The following is a 19,460-nucleotide window of genomic DNA, read 5'->3' as shown; positions in this document are numbered from 1 at the left end:
TGTCAACAACACATCATAATGTAATGATTTGGGAAGATGCTGCAGTTTTAATATGTATCTTTGAGTCTTGTTTTTGGATTTTAGTCCACATTACTATTTTATGTGTACTTAAATACATTCATAGGCTTTTATAATTGTAGGTGAAAGTAGGTACAACACAACAATTTCTATCATTCGGCTGTACTTAAAGGAAGGTGGTGGGATAGCTTACTCTCTGGCTGCTGCACTGGTTCTTTGTAATCCTGGTGTCAAAGGCTGTAACAAGGGCAATCTAGAGTGCTGGACACAAGCTTGCTACATGGAAATACAATTACTCTTGCAAGTACATGTTCCTTGACTTCTTTTTTATTGTCTTTTCTCCCATCGCGTGGGGCCCACAGCCACACCCCCCACAAAAAGGTGCAGAAATGCGTTAAACAGCTCTATAATTAATTTATTTGTTTTACCGAATAAACATAACTCATTATGCCAACACTGCTGCCCTACAATAGTCTTTTTCTAAGATCAAGGCTGTCTCCAAGTTTCCGTAAGGGAATATTTCCCTTTCAAAGAGCCATTTAACAATCTGACTCAGCTATTTCCATAATGACCACAATAGGATTAATCTTACAAAGTACATCTCTCTGTAACTGATCATGACTTACTTCTACATCCTTCCCATCAAAACATCCATTTCCAATCTGTAGAGGCAATATTCCAAATCAAATTTGTGCACTTAGTGGCCTTGTTTTCTCAATTGTACAACACATATTTCTCAGTGCAATGTTCATTCTTAATCAAAGAAAACATTCAAAGTTTTGACTTCACCCAAATATAAGAGATCAAATCAACTTCTCAAAACTGGCTATAAAAATAAAGTTGGATTGAGTGATTGCCTGCCTGACTGAACCATATGGAAAACTGCTTTCATTCATTCACTGTTGTTGTAATACCCACAAACTGTAACTGTATGACAAAAGCAAGCAAAGGAGGGATTCAAGAAAAGGACAAATTGTTTCAATATAAAAGTTAGTAGGCTAATACTAAAACATTAAATGGAGAGATGGAGCAGAGATAAGAACAAAAAATCCAAAAGCCAACAGTGTACTGTCTATGCATTGTAGCAGAGAGAATAGTTTCTGTGTTCTTGCTAGTCTCTCCAGGGCCTGAAATAAATTTTTAAAAATGGGGGGTGGATTTCCCCCTTAAATGTTTCACATAGTGGGGATTCCAGACCGGGCCCTTTGCTGCATGTCACTCTCTCTCTCTCTCCCATCTTTTCTGTCTCTATCCACTGTCACTATTAAATAAAGCAGAAATGCCAGAAACAATAATCTTAAAAAATAAATAAATAAATACAGATTTTTTTGCACATAAGGCAACCATAGTTTGGTATCATAAATAATTAAAAGATTTCTCCTTCCAGCTTACTGTAACTAATGCTTCGTAATCATTTCTAGTGGAAAGGTTTGGGGAAAAAAGCCTCAAAACTCCCATGAAAAGGTATGGCTGAGCATTTGTTGTTTATCTGTGGACTGAGATGTGTTTATGTTTGTCCATGACTTTTGCAAACACAAAATAAATATATATTTGACATTTTCAAATATGATACGGTAGCACAGACAGCTGGAATGATATAAATGCCACTACAGTAGATGTCAAATATCTTTCATGCTTTGCCTTGGCCTACATCAGATCACGTCTACTAGTGAAACAGCAAGCTGACCCTGTTCAGTCACTATGTGTTTTAACTATGCATTACTGTGGCCACTGAGGCAGAAGAAGCAGCAATGTGCTGTCTTAGAAAGGGCTGTAGAAACAGCTCTTTACGGGCACATTCCTTGTTGCAAGTCCCTACTCATGGAGTTTGTTGTGAAGGAATCTCCTGTGGCAGTAGATAGACAAGCCACCAGCACGGCATTAAAAGCAAGGCAGACCATTAATGTTTGCTGACAACATATAGGCAATTCACTTATTATAATTCTTCAAATCAAAATAAAACATAGCCTCCATTACTAAGAGATGCAAATAATGTACTATGTTTTTCATACAACCTTCCTATGCCCCAGATTTTCTTCTGTTTGAAAATATCACAAGAAATATTGCCAAAAAACCTAAACCCCACCAAAACCTTTGCTTGGTGTGGCAAATTTTACACTAGGTTTGTACCACTTCATATTGCAGCTTGGTAATGATAGTGTAATATATTTATGTGGTTACTAGGAAGTTACCTGTAATTATCTTTATATATCAATGGCAATAAATACAATATGTTTTACCAGTGTAGCTTGTATTATCTTTCTCAAACTTTTTACGGACCCATGGACTCCCAGTCTCCCCACTGGCCTGGTCACGTTGACTGTTGAGGCTTAGTTTGATTTGCTTCAGATGGCCTGTCATCAGCCTTTGCATTTGGTGGCATCCATGGAAAGGATGCACGATGGGGTTCATGACACATCCGGCTTCAGTTGGCCAAGAGAGCAAGAGGGCTTTCAGGCAGTGGAAGTCAATGAGTCATACTCAGTAGAGACCCTTCAGGGAGGAGGGTGAGAGACATGGCAAAAAGACCAAGAAAAAGAGGATGCCAGACATACAGTGTACACAGAAAAGTAATGATTCCAAAAGCACAGAATGATTTTGTTTTGTTTTAGTTTTGTTTGTTTGTTTGTTCTTTGTTTGGATAAATCAGTTTTACTTTCTGGTCCCTTTAACACAATATTATCAAATGAGGTAGTATCTTGGGATGGCCCACTTGATTTATACCATGTACATGAAACACGATGTGTTTAAGTCTGACTTATTTTCTTTCCCTATTCTTCCCCTCACACCCCTCACTCTCCATTGCAGACTGTCTAATATGTGCATAAAGTCAGTGCAGAAAGACCCACAACTGTTTTCGGGGACGTGATTAGGAACAAAAAAAAGTTCATTTATGCACGAAGTAGAGCCTATTATCATAACTTAATACTAAGTGTAATCGATCTAAAGAAAGCAGTATGTGTGGTGCAAGCCCCCGCTGCTCTCTTTGCCCAGTGCAACACTAATAGCACTCAAAAATTTGAATGAGCATTCAGTAGTTACAAGAGGTCTTTGTAAAACAGATGCCTCGATTTGAATGGTGGAATTTCTTTTTTCTTTGGTTAAAACACGTTCTAGGTATACCCATACTTGCAGAGCTACATGCTAGTGCTGGGTAATATGGCAGAAAATGCTTGGATTAAAATTTTCATACCAAATATTACCGCATTGTGTAAATCATTCTTTGTCCCATTTTAAGGGTTAATTTTGCTCCTAAATAAAAGATGAAGAGTGGAAGCAGACGCCTTTCATATTAAAGACCTCTTCATAAGTGTCTGCATTTCTTTTGCCAGAATAAACTCTCCAGAAGCCTCATCAAGCTATACAGTGAAATGATAAAATTCAAGATGGCAAAAATGATTTGATTTATACAGCTGCCGCTTTTATTTCAAAATTGAGGAAATTGGTTGATATTGTTTTGTCACCTAGCAATACTATGTGGATTCAACTTTAAACAAACTGTTTTTCAAGGCTTAAAATGTTTCTTTGGTATTGCCCCTTGTTGTGATGACCAGATGACTGCGAAATACCAATTTAAGGGTGTCTGAAAGTTACATCACATCTAAGATTTAAGATGTTTTTGATGGCTATCAAGTAAAGATTCAACTCCCACACACCATCTGCACTACAACATTTATTTTATTTATGGTGTGTTTCAGTACAATGACCTTCCTCGGGCTTCAAAAGAGCTACATTAAGAAAATATTTTATGTAGTACAACCCAGGATGGGGTGGACCAATGGGAATCTCAACCAAGATGGAGATGCCCAAAATACACCACATGATAGGTAAATGAAATACAAGAACTGTGTCACTGAAATGAGTGTGAAAATTAAATGTCCGTATGACAGGTCTGATTGCTCACAAGAGCTACAGCACAAGAATCCACAACATTTTAAAGACCACAAAAACTGAATTTCAAACTCAAGAGCTGTAAGTGACAATATTCAAGACATTTTGAGTCCTCAAAGTTAAGGTGATAACATTTTTAAAGATATTCTAAGATTATTTCATTAGTTAGACTACCAGTCTAGTCTAATGAACAGCATGAGCTGATGAGGCCACTTGGATAAGAGGCGAAACGTCTTCTAGACATAAAACTATTCCAGTTGACCTGATTCAATTTCCATGAGATGCCTATGACCTGGACAAATGAGAATTTGCACAGACATATTTCAACCCTGAAAAAAAAAAAAAAAAAAAAAATCAATTTATTGCCACATGCTCTATGGACCAACACAGTTATGTTTTTTCCTCAGTCTGCAAAAGCAGTTTTCCAGTTGTCACCACATATGCCTAAAATTCACTCAAGTCATGATTTTTGTCATTATTTAACAAAATAGGCTAATTATTTTTGCCACAACTATGCAGCCCTATTAAACATTATAAAATACAATGTGAATAGTGAGCTAAACCTAACTTAACATTGAAGAATGAATATGATGATGAGGTAGAATTTTTGTGCTTCCGCATGACTCAAAGAAGTGATCACAGTTCAGTTCCAGCTAGTGATGGGCAAATAATCAAATTTTATTTTCAATTATGATTTTGGCTTCCTACATTTATGAAAACAAGATCACTGAGATAAAACAATTATTGTGCCATATTCTTTTTCACAATGATCCTCTTGGTTTGTCTTGTGTTATAAATCTAGTGCACCACATACTCAGGCTTTGGCATGTTTATATTTAAAGTTCAAGAAATCCACTGTTAAAAAGACCATAAAAAATGAGGTTCAAGAAATGCATGATGTTTCCAAAGTCAATGAGTTAAATTGTGTTAAATATTCATGATCTAAATATTGGCCAAAATAATCGTGATTAGGATTTTTGCCATGATCTAGCAGCCCTAGTTCCAGCCATGACTTTAAGCGTGTGATCATCAAAACAGCAAAAACAACTTGCCATGTGTCACAAATATTATCATTTCTCAGTGATTTTCACAACAGTTATATCAGCACTTACTCATATGTGAGTGCCACATGTTTCAAGAATGGTCAATCAGGATAAATAATACAGCTTTAAACCTATGCTCAAATAACAAGACCACAGAAATGTACAAAACATTTCAGAGAATCAACATGAAATTATTCTCATAATAATGAGATAATAGAGATAGTAATTCATTTGTTACATTCATTTACAGCATACAGCCCTACATCACAAGCAATGTCTCAAAGATAGGAATGTGCATCCCTAGATCTAAACTAATCACCAATCAATCATGTGATGCAAGACAATATACAACAGAAAAAAAACAAAGAAACAAAGCATTGTGTAAAGCAGTAACAGCCCTCCGTAACTGTAGACCCTCAGCACAAGAAAAACATATTATGACAAAAAATGAAAATATGTCAGGCCAACCAAGTCAAAAAGGGCTACCCCAACAGGAAGGCTGATCATGCAATAGTCTACAAGATGATAAAATGAACAATAACTTGGACAATGACAATGCAGCAAGAAAACAGCAAAGAAAATGTGACAAAATGGCTTTGAGACTGTTAAATGGGTTGTCTCATCTGCTGTTCACACGGTAAACTAGCTAGCATATAATATTCCATACAGCATTCCACCTCTGGGAAAGTAAGACCTTCATTTTTATTTATTTATTTTTTTTCTGTATAGAAACCAAGGGCACCAGGCAATACTTCATAATTCATGAGGTTCATGCACCACACAAGACACATGGAAGTTAGTGTATATGGAGCAGAAATATGAAGATGTGACCAGCTTTAAAGTACCATGATTTGGAAATTCAATTTTGAGAAAGGCTACTTTACCTCTTTTAATTTAAAACAGCATATCTTCTTGCACTTTGGCCAGGAACCCAACCTGACTATCAATTAATATCAATTGGGGCTCTTAATTATTGCTTCACTTGGTAGCGCTGGTGCACCCAATATAAAAAAGTAAGGACATGAATTATAAGTGCAAAACGGAGAGAGTACAAAATACAACATTCATTCACACTTTTCCAATAAGAGTCAGCTGCCTACATTAATGCAGAGCTCACAACTAATGCCATCCTGATGTCCCTGAGACTACAAAAAAAAAAAATGATTTGGGAGGTGAGAATTATTCGTGGACACTAGCCAGGCAAACTACACCCTAAACACAAATGTATTGTGTTTTCACAATGTGTCATACAACGTGATTGTTGGACACTTCCAGCACAAGTTAAGCCAGTGAGGCCAATAAAGAGAAACACAACTCGGACACCAACAGGTTACACTCCTTCCTCAGCAAATCTTCCATTCCTTTTTTTCCATTAATAAATATCAAAAATATCTCATGTTTCAGCAAAGCCATGACCGCTGCAGATCAACTGTTTTTAATAGATACAGTTTAAGGCTACAATCTACAGTAAACTTTACTACATTTTTTTTAACCTCGTGACAACTCAAGCTTATCTTCAAGAAACCTTGAGAGAATGACATGATGTATTTCCCACCTAAAAGGAACACAACTGTCATGGCTGCCACTTTTCCTGCCATGATAGCTTGCATAGTCAGCTATCTAAACTGACAGTCACCAGCTTTTAGACTCTGCATGCCCTACTTAGTCAAACAGCCACATCCCTGCTACCACTGCTAGAGAAAATAGTAACAATGCACAATTAAGCCAAATTTCCCTCTAAAACACTGAGGCAGAGCAAAAACATTTATAAGTGATGTTTACATTTTGATAAACATTTAAAGAAAACATTGCTGCTTCTACTGCCAATTGCGCTAGAATGAAATTGGAGCCAAAACTGAAATTACCCCAAGCACCACTGCAGCATTAAATTACAGGGCATCAGCATTTCAATGGTAAAATCCAAACCCCAAACGTATGACGAAGCTAATGGCAAAGGAAATTACTCTGAAAACAGCTACTGGGGGGAAAAATGATTCCTGAGTCCAGACTTTTTAATATACCTCAGAAAAAGTGGAACTGTTTCAAGATAGTTTTATCTGCATATTTAGGGAAGTAAAAGCACTGACAGGATGCAGACACAGCTGCTAGAGGATATAATGCTGAGTTTAGGTAGCAGTTGTTTCCCTTGTAATGCAACTGGAAACTTAGAAAGCATGGACATCCAAAATAGCCACCCTTTGAAGCCCGGTGATTGGAAATCAAAGATATGCTTGCTGACATCTTCAAAACCTTCAAAAACAGCTTTCAGTACGGAGCTCCATTTGGGGAACTATATGGTGCTGTGAAAATGCACTTTGACTCTAAAAATGATAATAGGATCTGCAAGAAGGGCTTTCCAGTGGCATAAACAAGCATAACATGAAGCGTTACCACAACAAAGCAAGCTAGTATTTTCACGACTTATCAATAATAATGCAAAAATTGAAATTCAAATATTTCACATAAATTGAACTATCTGCAGAAACAATTAAGTCATGATCCATCTCTTGATTTGTACAAGAAAGAACTGTCAATTATGTGTCAGCTTTACGCATCTATTTTCAGAGTAGTCAGTTACATAATTTTAAATTAATCTGCAGTGAAATGAGGTTAATTCCAGTCCCTGGTAATATCACTAACTAATTTTTCTTTTCCTTCCAGTATTCTGGAAATCCTCCTTCTTCTTAATAATTATGTGATACTGATACTAATGTGAAATCATAAACTTCACAAGCAAACAGCTGAGTCTGTTGCCTTCAAGCCAAACTATACTCACATGAAGCTGCTTTGTCACTCTATTAAAAGGGTACAAAACCCTCACACTTTTTTTCTTTTTTCATTTTTTCAGCTGTTAACAGATATACACACCATCCTATCATCAGCCACAACTAGGCAGAAGGCAGGGGCAGGCATTTTCTGTCTGTTTCAATACCTTTTATAAAAATTGGGCTGAATGCATCCCTTTGTTAGGCTTAACACTTGAAGATTTAATGTTTAATTCAGTGTTAATGCTTAATGTGCAATACATAGTATAGCTCCTCTGGAGATGGTACCTTATCACCTGTAATTGTGGCATGGACCTTAGCTACTCTAATTAGGGCTAACAAAGAGACGGTGCTTTTTCACTTAATGAGACCATGGCGTCAGTCCATGGTTGTTGGAAGTGCTTTATTTTTGTAATAAAAATAATGATGCATATCATGACTCTGCATGAGGTAGAAGGGTCTCCTAGATCACAGGCAGTGACTAAGTCTGTAAAGCAGTGGTCTATAACGTTAGAAAGGGACACATACCATGGTGACCACATAAAAAGAAAGCCTCAGGCACAGCGATGCTGATTCTCCCTTCTCTATGCAAAGTGATGCATCCTATAGTGTTTCAATAATGAATGTACCATACTGTGCATGGAAGCATGAAAGAAAGAAACTCTGCTTCTTTATACCACATAAAAGATGTACAGAGCTCATCAGACTAGCAAACAGCCTATTGGTTTATGGCAGCAAGATGAGGCATGCAATACTCTAAGGACTGTTTTGAGAGTGTGAGTTGAAGAGACTTCCCCTGTATCTCTTGTTACTTGGTACAAGGGCCCTCAAGCATGGATATCGCCATCATCGTGAGCTCTTCTCCTCCTGCAGTGGCTGCCTGGGCCACAGGAAGGAAGGTTGTGATGAGCTTGTCTGGGTCACAGGACTGCCTTCTTGTCCATGCCTCTCTCATCCCCAATTAAGACCTGGGAATGCTCACAGACGGCCAGAAGATGTTCTCAGCTTATAAAAGCCTTAGCAAAGGGGAAAGTCGTTTTTTTTTTTCCTTTTTTTTTTTTTTTTATTCCAGACAAGAAATAGTGTAACTGGAATTTATACAGACAAAGGAAAAAGGTCAAACCTTAAAGAAAACCAGAAACAAAAAAGGAAAATGAACTGGCCGTGCTGAAATGGCTTGAAGTTGCTTTCACTATTGTTAAGGTAGCCTGGCAGTCTGAACACTATCGGATAACAGTTTAGAAAAGGGGTGGCAACAATAGGCGTTTACAAAACTACACAGCAGGTGACTGGATCAACCATCTGGCAATTATTAACTGTCCAATCAAACATCATATATCACAACACCATTAACAGTTTACAACTGTTAATGGTGAAAGTGACCAAGCATAATGGTAAGCATATCATGTTGGTCGTTCTTATGTTTTCAGTTTAGCGCACTGTAGTTCCTTGTGCCTTCAACACCTAAACTATGCCTCTAGTCCCTCAAAGGGTGCTGATTTGTCTGACCAAATGGTCAGTTGGAAAGTGCCAGAATGGTTTTGCGAGTCAAACTAATTTGGTCTCACAAGACCAGCTGGCAGTACCAGGCTATTGTTAAGGTTAATTGATAGCTTGAACATGGGTCAAATTTCTTGTTAATTACAGGTAAACTCAACTGCTCAAAAACAGGTCCTCACAACATTTGTTAAAATGTCTAAAATGTTATCCTGGGTGCTCCCCAGATCAGAAACATAAGCTGTGTCTCAAATAGACTGGCCTATTTCCAGCAGAGCACTGCTTTCTTAACAAAACATTGACAAAGTCAGCAAATCCCCATCACTGGATTCCCTTTGTCCCAGACCTGAAGAGCAAATGCTACAAAGTGGAGGGAAGCCATACAACACCTACAAGTATGCCAATCTAACATTACATGTCCACAGGAGACCTCTGTTCACAGTGCTGGCCTCTTTTATTCATTATTTTGAATGGAAGGGACACGCTGTTCTACATTCCCAATAGCGCTGTCTTCACTTGTTTAAATACTCAGAGCAGCATGCCTACTTAAAGTTCCAAACATTTTAACTTTCAGCAAAAAAAAAAAAAGCCAAGTGCTTGAAACAGCTTTTCACTAGCCTTAGAGAAAAAACAGACATGATCAGCTCTTCTACCAAGACTGTTGGGTGTTGCTTGCTAAAACAAAGGTGTTCAGTGGACATGGGGAACATAGAACCTGATTTGTATATTTTTAAACAAATACCTGATTACAATTCCTACCATGACAGCTCAAACTTGGCTCATTGGAATTAAATAATGCAACCACCACAGCGGCTCATTACTGTATAATCAACAACAAAGTCCACAGTCAGCGAGTCTTCTCTGAGCAAACCCTTAGGAAAGGAATTGTGTATGTCCCCGACAGTGCTTAACAGGGTCACGTGCATGTGTAATGGCATGTTTTAGCTCCCAAAGGCGACGCATCTCCTCTCATCTCTCTCAGGCCTGGATCTGTCTAATCCACTCTCCATCACAAAAGAGTCAGGCAGTCCTGGCTAGAACAAAAACACTGCCTCCATTGCTTCTCCTTCCTAATACTAAATTAAAACTCAAAGCATCAGTGTTAAATGATAAGTCTGAGAGATTCCCCATCATTTTTATGAGGGTTGGGGATTTCACTGACAGGTAAAATGACACATACAAATCTGTCTAGATGACTACTCTAAATAAAAAATAAATAGACAAAAAATAAATAATCAAACTGAAGCATGCATGGCCGACAGCTGTTTCTCACACATTTCTCACTGACCAATATAGCTGTTGTTTTTTTTTTCTCATCATCACCTGAAAGAAACTACAGCTCTGTAAATATCCCCTAAAGCTTAGTGGCAGCATGTCACTACATATCACATTGCTGACAAGTTCAGTTATTCGATAAGATTGTGAAAAAAAATCACAGAAAATTGAAGTGAAAAGATGTGAGCTGCACCATTTGCATTCTGTGGCTGGCTTTCTGAAAGTGCATTTCCAGTATGTCTGAATTTTAAATTACACAGGTAGATTTGGTTGAAGGCCAGTTTGGCAAAATCTAGAAACAATGCAGTATGAAACAGCATCACTGATGCTTTCACTAATGTAATATTGTTCTGAGTACCTGAACCTAGAACTTTCCCTGCCTTGATGGAAAAACCTTGCAGTTGGCTGGTGTGTTCTGCTTAGTGACATGTAGGTCATACCACTACTACATGTTGCATTAATATCACACAAGACTAAAGTCAGTTTAAGATCACTTAAAGGCAAAGGGTCTGGCTCTGATACAGACATAGAGCAACACCATCTATTGGTACTTCAAGGGTTTAGATTAGATCTGACAACTTCACTGACCACCAAATTGGAAAATTATCTTCGGCTCATCTGGCAGTTAGTTTAAAAAATTCAACATCAAAACATCCAAAATATCAGTTCATGCATCCAAAATATCAGTTAACGGCTATAAAACATAAGGCACCTCCTAGGTATGAAACATAAGGCATCAATACACATCACAGAAATCACGACATCACAGCATCACAAGATCTCGCATCATCAACAGAGGAGCAGCTCGACACCATGCTCTCTGCAGAAGATAGAAGCATATCAAAGGAGCACCTGAGTCAGAACAAGAGAAAAATCTAGGCACTGAGTAGTCTAATTGCATGTGGAATAAATGACCTTTTGTAAACATTCTTTTTTGCCCAAGGCATCCAATACAGTCTTCCTGAGTTCAATTTCACAAACTTGGAAAAGAGGGGGTGTGAGGGTCTGTGATACACAGAGCTTTCCTCCTCACCCTGTGTTCCCATAGAGCTCCTAATTATTGTACTGGCTACATCTACCATAAAAGATGCCACAAGTCATTTGTTTACAGTTGTGGATAACATCATGAATACTGACTGATGAGATGAAGAGGTTAAGCTTAGAGAAGTACTCAAAATAATCTCATTTATTACTGTGCAGTTGAGATGGAGTGATTACAGAAAGTAGATTTAATGAACATGTGGTGTGGAGAGAAACAAACAGGCAACAGCGCATAAACATCTCTTTGAAAGTAAGCTTCATAAATACTTGTGAGGGCAGCATCGTTCAGTAGAGTGGTCGTCTAGTAACTGTACAGTTGCTGGTTTGATCCCCAGCTCCTCCAAGTAGCATGTCGAAGTGTCAAACTGAGCGAGACACTGAACCTATAGCCACTCTGATGAACAGGCTGGTCCACTGCACACTGTAGTCAGTAGACTAGAAAACTAAAAGCAGTCATTTAACCTTAAAGGGTCTGGTCAGACTTTATTCATCTGCCACAGCTCATGAACCAAAAAAGTCACTGGCCACCGTTAAAAATCGCATGCAATTGGCAGTGACAGGTGTTCATTTGCCACCCTACAGAAAGCAAGTGTCCAATTTTCCATGTAAGAGTGACATTTTTGGGTTGGGTTTGAGGCAAATATAGGTATTAGAAAAAAGTGCAAGGCAAAGAGCATTCTTCATTTACATGGTGTCTTCTAGACTCAGTCTAGACTCAGCCTACATGTATTTATTCTTCAAGCTGACTGGAGAATTATTTATTGGATTTATAAACATTTAACTGAACTTACATAGGAGAACAAATACAGCAGCAAATGCAAATATGGCAAAGTCCATGGTTACAGCTATACATTATCATCTGAACATACCATGAAAGTAATTCCTCTACAGGAAAGGGTCAGAAAAACTGACTAAGTTCATCCTCTGGGGAGCATAAATGTGTTCTCCAAATTTCATGGCCACTGCCCAGGAGATTTAAAGATGTATTTCCTTGCAGTAAAGTATGGAATTGGCAGACAAAAGGATGGAAAAAATCCCTAGAAAACCTTACCCGGTGCATCTCTAGTTGATTCAAATTCCAGTTCAACATAAACAATGTACTGATTACATAAAAATTAGACCAAAATACAATATCAATATTTGAGAGGGAAAAAGGACATACTGGCTTACACAGCACATTTGTGGCAAGAATTCTACAAGTTTGGTAATCATATAGTTGTAATAAGGATATACTGCAGGCTTGATATTTTACAGTTGAACAATAAACTTCTTAACTTCTTAACACAATCTGCACCACCATCTGTTCAGCTGTCAAACTCAAAACTCACAAGCTAACAACATATTGTAAACAATGGAGTCTGCTAGATAAAGTAATTAATGATGACATGATAACACTTTTTTCAAATTGTACTTTTCACCTCAGTATGGGCTTTTTTAAAAAGCTGTTTCTGCATACGAGCCAACATACAGTATACATTGATCCCCATACTGTACATCTGTGATAAGCCAATGTTCGATATCCTCAATATACTGCTCAAGTTCTAATAACAATAAATATCAATATCAATATCAATAATCTTTGCCTCATACCCAAGAATCAATCCCTTACCAAACATTATCACTGCTTACTGAATTTTCCTTAGTGCTCTCATTTTCAGTTTTCCACAATAAGTGGAAAATTAAATGAAACTGTGCTCTGGTTTTGTGAGGGCTAACACCTCTAGGAATTTATGAGTTTTAACATCTTAAAAATATGCACATATGAAATATATTTAATCATACTTATCTTATAGTGTAAGCTCACAGTAATAGTCCTTAGTAGGAATAATGGGATTTCTCACTGGTCTATGTATCCAGGCTGTTCATTCTACCAGGGAACAGACCGCATTCAAGCATAAGGAAAAAACTGGAAGCCTACAGTGCACTGAGATGACATTTTCTGAAATCTCATCAAAAGTAAACACTTAATCAAGTTGAAGCAGCTCGACAGACCTTTGCAAAGCTAAGTAAAAGACGAAGACAAGGAACTCTGGAGCCTGTGTAAGTCAGTCTGCAGTCAGCCATTCAGTCAGCTCTGCTTCCATTTTGCTTTGTAAATGGAGCAGCATGGAGCTAGGCTATGTCATCAACACATTCTGCATGATGTAACTGATGATGTAACTCGAGCTAAGCAAAACAATCCTACTGTAAGCTAGAGAGCTACATTATACTGCTCAACAGAGCCATATGATTATGCACATTTGCAAGGCATTTCTTCTATCAACATGACTCTGAATCACACTCAACTTTGAATCCTGTTTTTCACTTTTTTTCTCATTTTGTCCGCTGGAGGCCATAATTATTTCATTTGTGAGAAAACCAATCTTGCAACTATTTCATTGTTAGTCAATTACCATGTACAATAGGTACATCAAAAGGCTCAACATAACAGGCCCAATGATGACACGGCACGGAGAAATAGGAAAAAGAGAAAAGACAAAGAAACAGGAATAGATAGAAAGATCAGTTAATCTCTCACCAATGTTGGTTGAGCAATAAATATTGCAACCATGCCATGGTATCATTTATAAATAGATGAGGATTTTCTCTGATCCACATTTAACTTGCATATGACTTAAGAAACCATGCACAACAAATATTGTTCCTGACTGAAGTTCTGCTAAGCTAATAGAGAGGTTGTGCTAAAAAGGCTTAAAAGTGACATTCAAAAAAAAAGTTGTTGTCACATTTGCAAAGCATATCAAGAATAGGCTTACAGACCAAAACAAGCACAACATTACATAAATACAAACAAATTGCATAAGATTCTAATTCCAGCTTGAGTGATAGTCCCTGAGGTGTGTGAGAACATGACCAGACTGTTAAGGCAGTATTTGTCAGACTGTCCTTTTCAGTTGAGGGGCAAACCAAACCTCCATATTATATACTGAAACTGGTTTGTAAATGTAGCGATAAAATATTCCACATGGAGAAACTCGGGTGTAACCCTAGCAATGGCACACACTTTTCTCATCATTGTTCACGTTTTTCTAATTTATTTCAGCTGTTTAAAATACATAGTTACTGTATCACCATGCAGAAGAGACAGACTAAGAACGATATTGCACGATATTGGAAAAACGGACATCGTGGTATCATTCTTTTCTACAATATTCCAATATAAAAAAAATATAGGAGATTTTCACCAGATACATGTAGTGTTTATTCATGTACAAATATACAACTAACAGTTTTATTGTTGGTACCAGCTGGTATTATTGTGCCATTTTTTGAAGAATGCTTTCACTGCAATTAAAATTTCAAACAAATGTGAAACCATAACCATATCGTATATCATGCCGCAACTGGAATATTTGACATAAACATCGAGGTATGAAAATTTTTCCATACTGTGCAGCCCTATTTCCGAGTACAGCAACAGATTTTTTTTTTTTTTTTTTTACATTTTGGATGGTCACTTTGGCTTATTGGTTAAGGCGAGGGTTAAGGTTAGGATTAGGTATAAATTGGTTATGGCTAACATCAGGGAAAGGCTGTAGAAAATGAATGGGAATTATGTGTCTCAGCTATGTTATTTACATGTAATCTACCATTTCTGACGATGTTCAAATGTATGCTTAATCTGTGTGGTGGAGGATAAACAGGCCTCCCGGCATGACTAAGGATGATAAGTCTCTCAAATACAAGCAACAAACAGATTTATCTGTAAGTACAGACAGATTTGGATACTGCAAGTTTGCTGTGTCTGTTAAGCGTTTCTTACATTAGGATTAGCACCAGGCCTGTAACAGCAACTTTTAACTTTTAACCAGCACCGGGTCGAGGTGCTAGTTAAAAGCACCTCTGCCCATTTCAGATGATTTGCCTTACTTGACACTGCACGTCCTGCAGAGTGGCTATTGCACATACGCACATCATGATGTCGATGCTGCAACGATATATCATGCAGCCCATCTCAGAACACCTTGAAGAACAATGTTTTCTCAAACAGCATAGCAAAATTTGAGAAGTTATAGCTTCCCCTTTTAGGCTATTCTCTGATCAGCCTTTATGTAAGAGTCATCTTTTTGCAAATCTCATGGGAAAAAAAAACTCTCAGGTCCACAAGAGTAATTTTCTAAGCCATATTATACATTCTCAAGTCTATTGAGTTCTAATTTATGTAAATAATTTTACAAAGGCACTATCAAATAAACCTGATAATCACAACCTATGAAAGTGTCTTCATATCAAATCACGCCTCCAGGTCTGAATCTGAATGAAATCATGAGACCCTTGCAAATTTACACCTCTGCTACGTGATGCTTTAATTTCACTGATAAGCATGAGAGAAACTGCACTGACATCATGATGCTGCGAGGTTTTCCAGTCCCTTTGCTCTTCCCTCTCTCCCTGAGGAATACCCTCTCGCCCATACTGGATTATAAGATATCCCATGAAGCCCTGTGCCTGTGGTCCAACCATATGTTCCTCACATATTAACTCATCCAGTTTAACAGGAAAAAAAAAATAGGGGCAGCATAAGATCCAAAACCAAACCCTATATCATCCCACCAGGAGATTACATCACAGATGATTCACACAGTAGAACTTGTGTGACATACGCATCATGCTGTGAAGATGACAGCAAATAAATCAGCACTGTGATGGGAAAGACCCTTGGTGCAATGCAAACACCAGTTTCAACTATTAGAGGGTAGGGGGTTGCAAGAGACAGGGTTAGAAGGAGCACCAATTTCATTTTGCACAGTATACCTTTAACTGGAAAATCGTGACTCAAGCCAGAGCACTGTGTGTCTTGTGTGCGTGTGCGTGCGTGCGTGCGTGCGTGCATGTGTGTGTGTGTGTGTGTGTGTGTCTACAAATATGGGCAGCAGTGCATCCTTCTAGATTCAACAACAAACACGTCCCACCCGAGCAAGCGACCAATGGCCATCATCAGTTCAATTATGAATGGGGGTGGAAAAAAAATACATGAAAATGAAATTAAAAAAAAAAAATGCACGGCAAATAAATGGATCTCTCATTTATCTCCAAACACACACGGGCCAAAATCTCTCCTGGTACAATTAGAAAAGGCTGCCCTGCTTGAACGTCATGTTTCTTTCTGATTACAGTAGCGTCAGGTCAGTGAGCAGGGAACAGAATGTGTTGGTGCACGCTGATGTGTGCACACTGAAGCAGGACAATGGCATCCTATGTTGTTCAGCAAAGTGTTAAGCTGCTTCACTTTAAACAAACACATCATACAGGCACCTCAGCTCTTCGGTAAGCTAATTAGCAGCGACGTGCAATTGCAGTAATGTTAACGTTAGCGCCTGCTAACCGAGTGCGTGCGGGCGGAGGGAGAGGGAAGAGCTGGGGGCGCATAACTGCCTGCGGTCCTGTCTGTCCACTAACGGACAGCGACAAATACATTATGCATAGCAATACACAGAAGAATAAAAACATGAGCTACAAAGCGCGAAGGCGTAATAAAGCAGTCGAATAATAGATGTCCTTACCTGTGGAGCTCACAAGAAGCAAGGCTAAAAAGATATCCCTTGACTGGACCATTGCAACTTCCGAATAACGGTAACGTTAGACCACGTAGCTAACGTCTAATCTCTGGTCTGTCCCTGTGATATGGCTCTCGGGTTTCCTGCCTCTTAGGAACTGTTCATCTTCATCTGTGATTTTGGAGCAAGTCGGTGGAAAGTGTCAGTACCGACGTCGTTACCGACGAGCAGCAGCCGGGGAGGACCAGTGATGAGCGCCAGCGGACTGTTCAAAGTCTGACTGACAAGCACTGCTTTGGCGAATTAATCCGCGAAGGCGGAATAATAGACCTCCTGTTAAATAGTGCGCTGCTCTCAAGGAAGCCAGTGTCATGGGAAAGCCCTGTTAACCTTTAAACTGTATCTAACGCCTCACCCCAACACCTTCACACACAAAAAAAATATATTATCGTGGTTAGCGTCATCATTATTATCACCATTTATATCTGAATCACTGTTAATGCTGGAAAAATACAGTTCTTTAGATATATACTTCAGGATAGGCCTTTGTTTACGCATCTGTTTTCACAATTTGCAAAATTACAGAAAAAAATGTAGAAGTAGATGGCATTTTGGATATGCATACATGAGTATTTTCTTAAGTAGTAGTCAGCATAAGTGCAGTTTCTTGTCAGGTTGTTTTGGTTCCAGAATTAACAATATTTAGCCTACTATTTCGCTGCTGAGGAGCAAAGTACAAAGAACAAATTACTGGTTTCGCAGCCTATAGTTACCATTTTGTGTACTTAAACTTCTACAGTGCCTCTACAAGTATTGTTATTAAACAGCTTGTGGTGGATACAGTAAAACTGGTTGTAGCTGTTAATAGGCCTATAATCTGAATTTGAAATTCTTGTATTTCATTTCATATTTCAAGGGAGTGGTTGAAACATACAATCGCTTTCTTCTCTTTTGTGTGTGTGTTTGTGTGTGTGTGTGTGTGTGGGGGGGGGGGGGGGGGGGGGGGGGGGCGTTTTAAAATATCATAAAATATTATTTTTTGTTCAAAATTAGCTAAGAAAGCACTTAACTACTTCAGCACTTAAGTGTTTTCCAAGGTATTCTTCAACTCTTACTTATGTTTTTTACATGTTTATGCTTATGCTTTGTTTTGTTTTGTTTGTTTTGTTTGTTTTGTTTTGTTTTGTTTTTGGTAGACTATAAATCTAAATCAAAATTAATTCACAAAGCCATTAGAATTTTGCAAAATGTGCCATAAAAATAATCATAGTAATCATTGCTTCTACACACTTCGGTATGGGTGAAACACTCAATCCTGCAATGGCATGGGACAACCTTATTTTTATATAAGCTGTACATTGAAATGTACCAGAGAGGGAGAGGCAGTATAGGAGAAGGCAGAAAAGATGGTGTTTGTTTGTTTGGCTTGGTTGCACAGCAGGCAGAGAGCACTGACACCCTGAGAGAGGGGGATTTGATTTGAATTGTGGACCAGCGCAGTGATACAATGGGCCAAAATGCAGGCCATCTGAAAATGCATTAGTCGAATCTTGCACGTTAGGAGTGTTTCAAGTCTGACACTGTGGTGCCTCAGACAAAGCTGAATAAGAGCCTGCTGCTGTAGCTTCACTGACCAGAAACGTAACATTTTGCTGACTAGCTTCTTGCTAGCCTTCAACACAATCCACAATGGCAATTGTTTTCAGCCTCTCAATAGCTATTATAAATGCAAAATGGGTAAGTCCGACTAAAATTGCATGTGTGTATTTGATTTATTTATTCACAGCAATTTTTAAAAGCATGTTCACGACTGTGTTTGTTACTACTTTTTTTGTAACTACAACAAACTGCAGTCCATCGGTCAACATCCACAGAGAGCAGCTTGAAAAGTTGCAGGTTCTGTAACTAGCAGAGTTTTGTAAGGCAGTGTGCCGCTGTAAATGTTAGGAAGCATGGTCTGCAAAGCTTTTTTTTTTTTTTTTTTTCAGGAAACAATTTCTAGACATATTTGGCTGTTCTGTCGGCCTCTAATTATCAAAAAGAAATATTTATAATGGTTTTGTAAAGTTCCAATTAATCAGAATAGACTGGATAAAGAAAAAGAAATCGACAATGAGAATTCTTGAATAGATTGATATGTGTTATTAGATGTGAAAAGCTTGGGGAAAATTAGTCTTTGAGCACTTAGACCCTGGCAGGAAATTGAAGTAGACACCGGTGGTGGTGATAGTGAGGGCTGGGGAGCTGGTGCAGCAGGAGGCTTCTTTAGTGCAGATAACTTCTAATCCACAGGACTGGACTGGCAGTCCCAAGGCTGAATAAAGAGGTGGTGAAATGGTGGAGGTGAGCTGCAAAAACACAGCATTGAAATGACAGCTGATTAGCTAAAAGAAACTCTGTCAAGCTGTGACTGGTTGGGAGGCAGGGAGTTT

At 38.3% G+C, this 19,460-nt stretch overlaps 1 protein-coding gene across 4 annotated transcripts in view; it reads right to left on the bottom strand.

The window, feature by feature from the left end:
* ncam1b (neural cell adhesion molecule 1b) overlaps window positions 1-17,316 on the bottom strand; it is a 91,637-nt gene extending 74,321 nt beyond the window's left edge. For all 4 annotated transcript variants that reach the window (XM_030067481.1, XM_030067478.1, XM_030067479.1 and 1 more), the window contains exon 1: window positions 17,035-17,316. In XM_030067481.1, coding sequence (XP_029923341.1) covers window positions 17,035-17,086 — 52 coding nt within the window. In that variant the 5' untranslated portion in view covers window positions 17,087-17,316. The remainder of the gene's footprint in view (window positions 1-17,034) is intronic.
* Window positions 17,317-19,460: the final 2,144 nt, after the last annotated feature.

The sequence above is a fragment of the Myripristis murdjan genome, chromosome 13 (assembly GCF_902150065.1).
Source record: "Myripristis murdjan chromosome 13, fMyrMur1.1, whole genome shotgun sequence".
In the NCBI taxonomy this organism is placed as follows: domain Eukaryota; kingdom Metazoa; phylum Chordata; class Actinopteri; order Holocentriformes; family Holocentridae; genus Myripristis; species Myripristis murdjan.
This window is presented reverse-complemented; position numbering and strand designations above follow the sequence as displayed.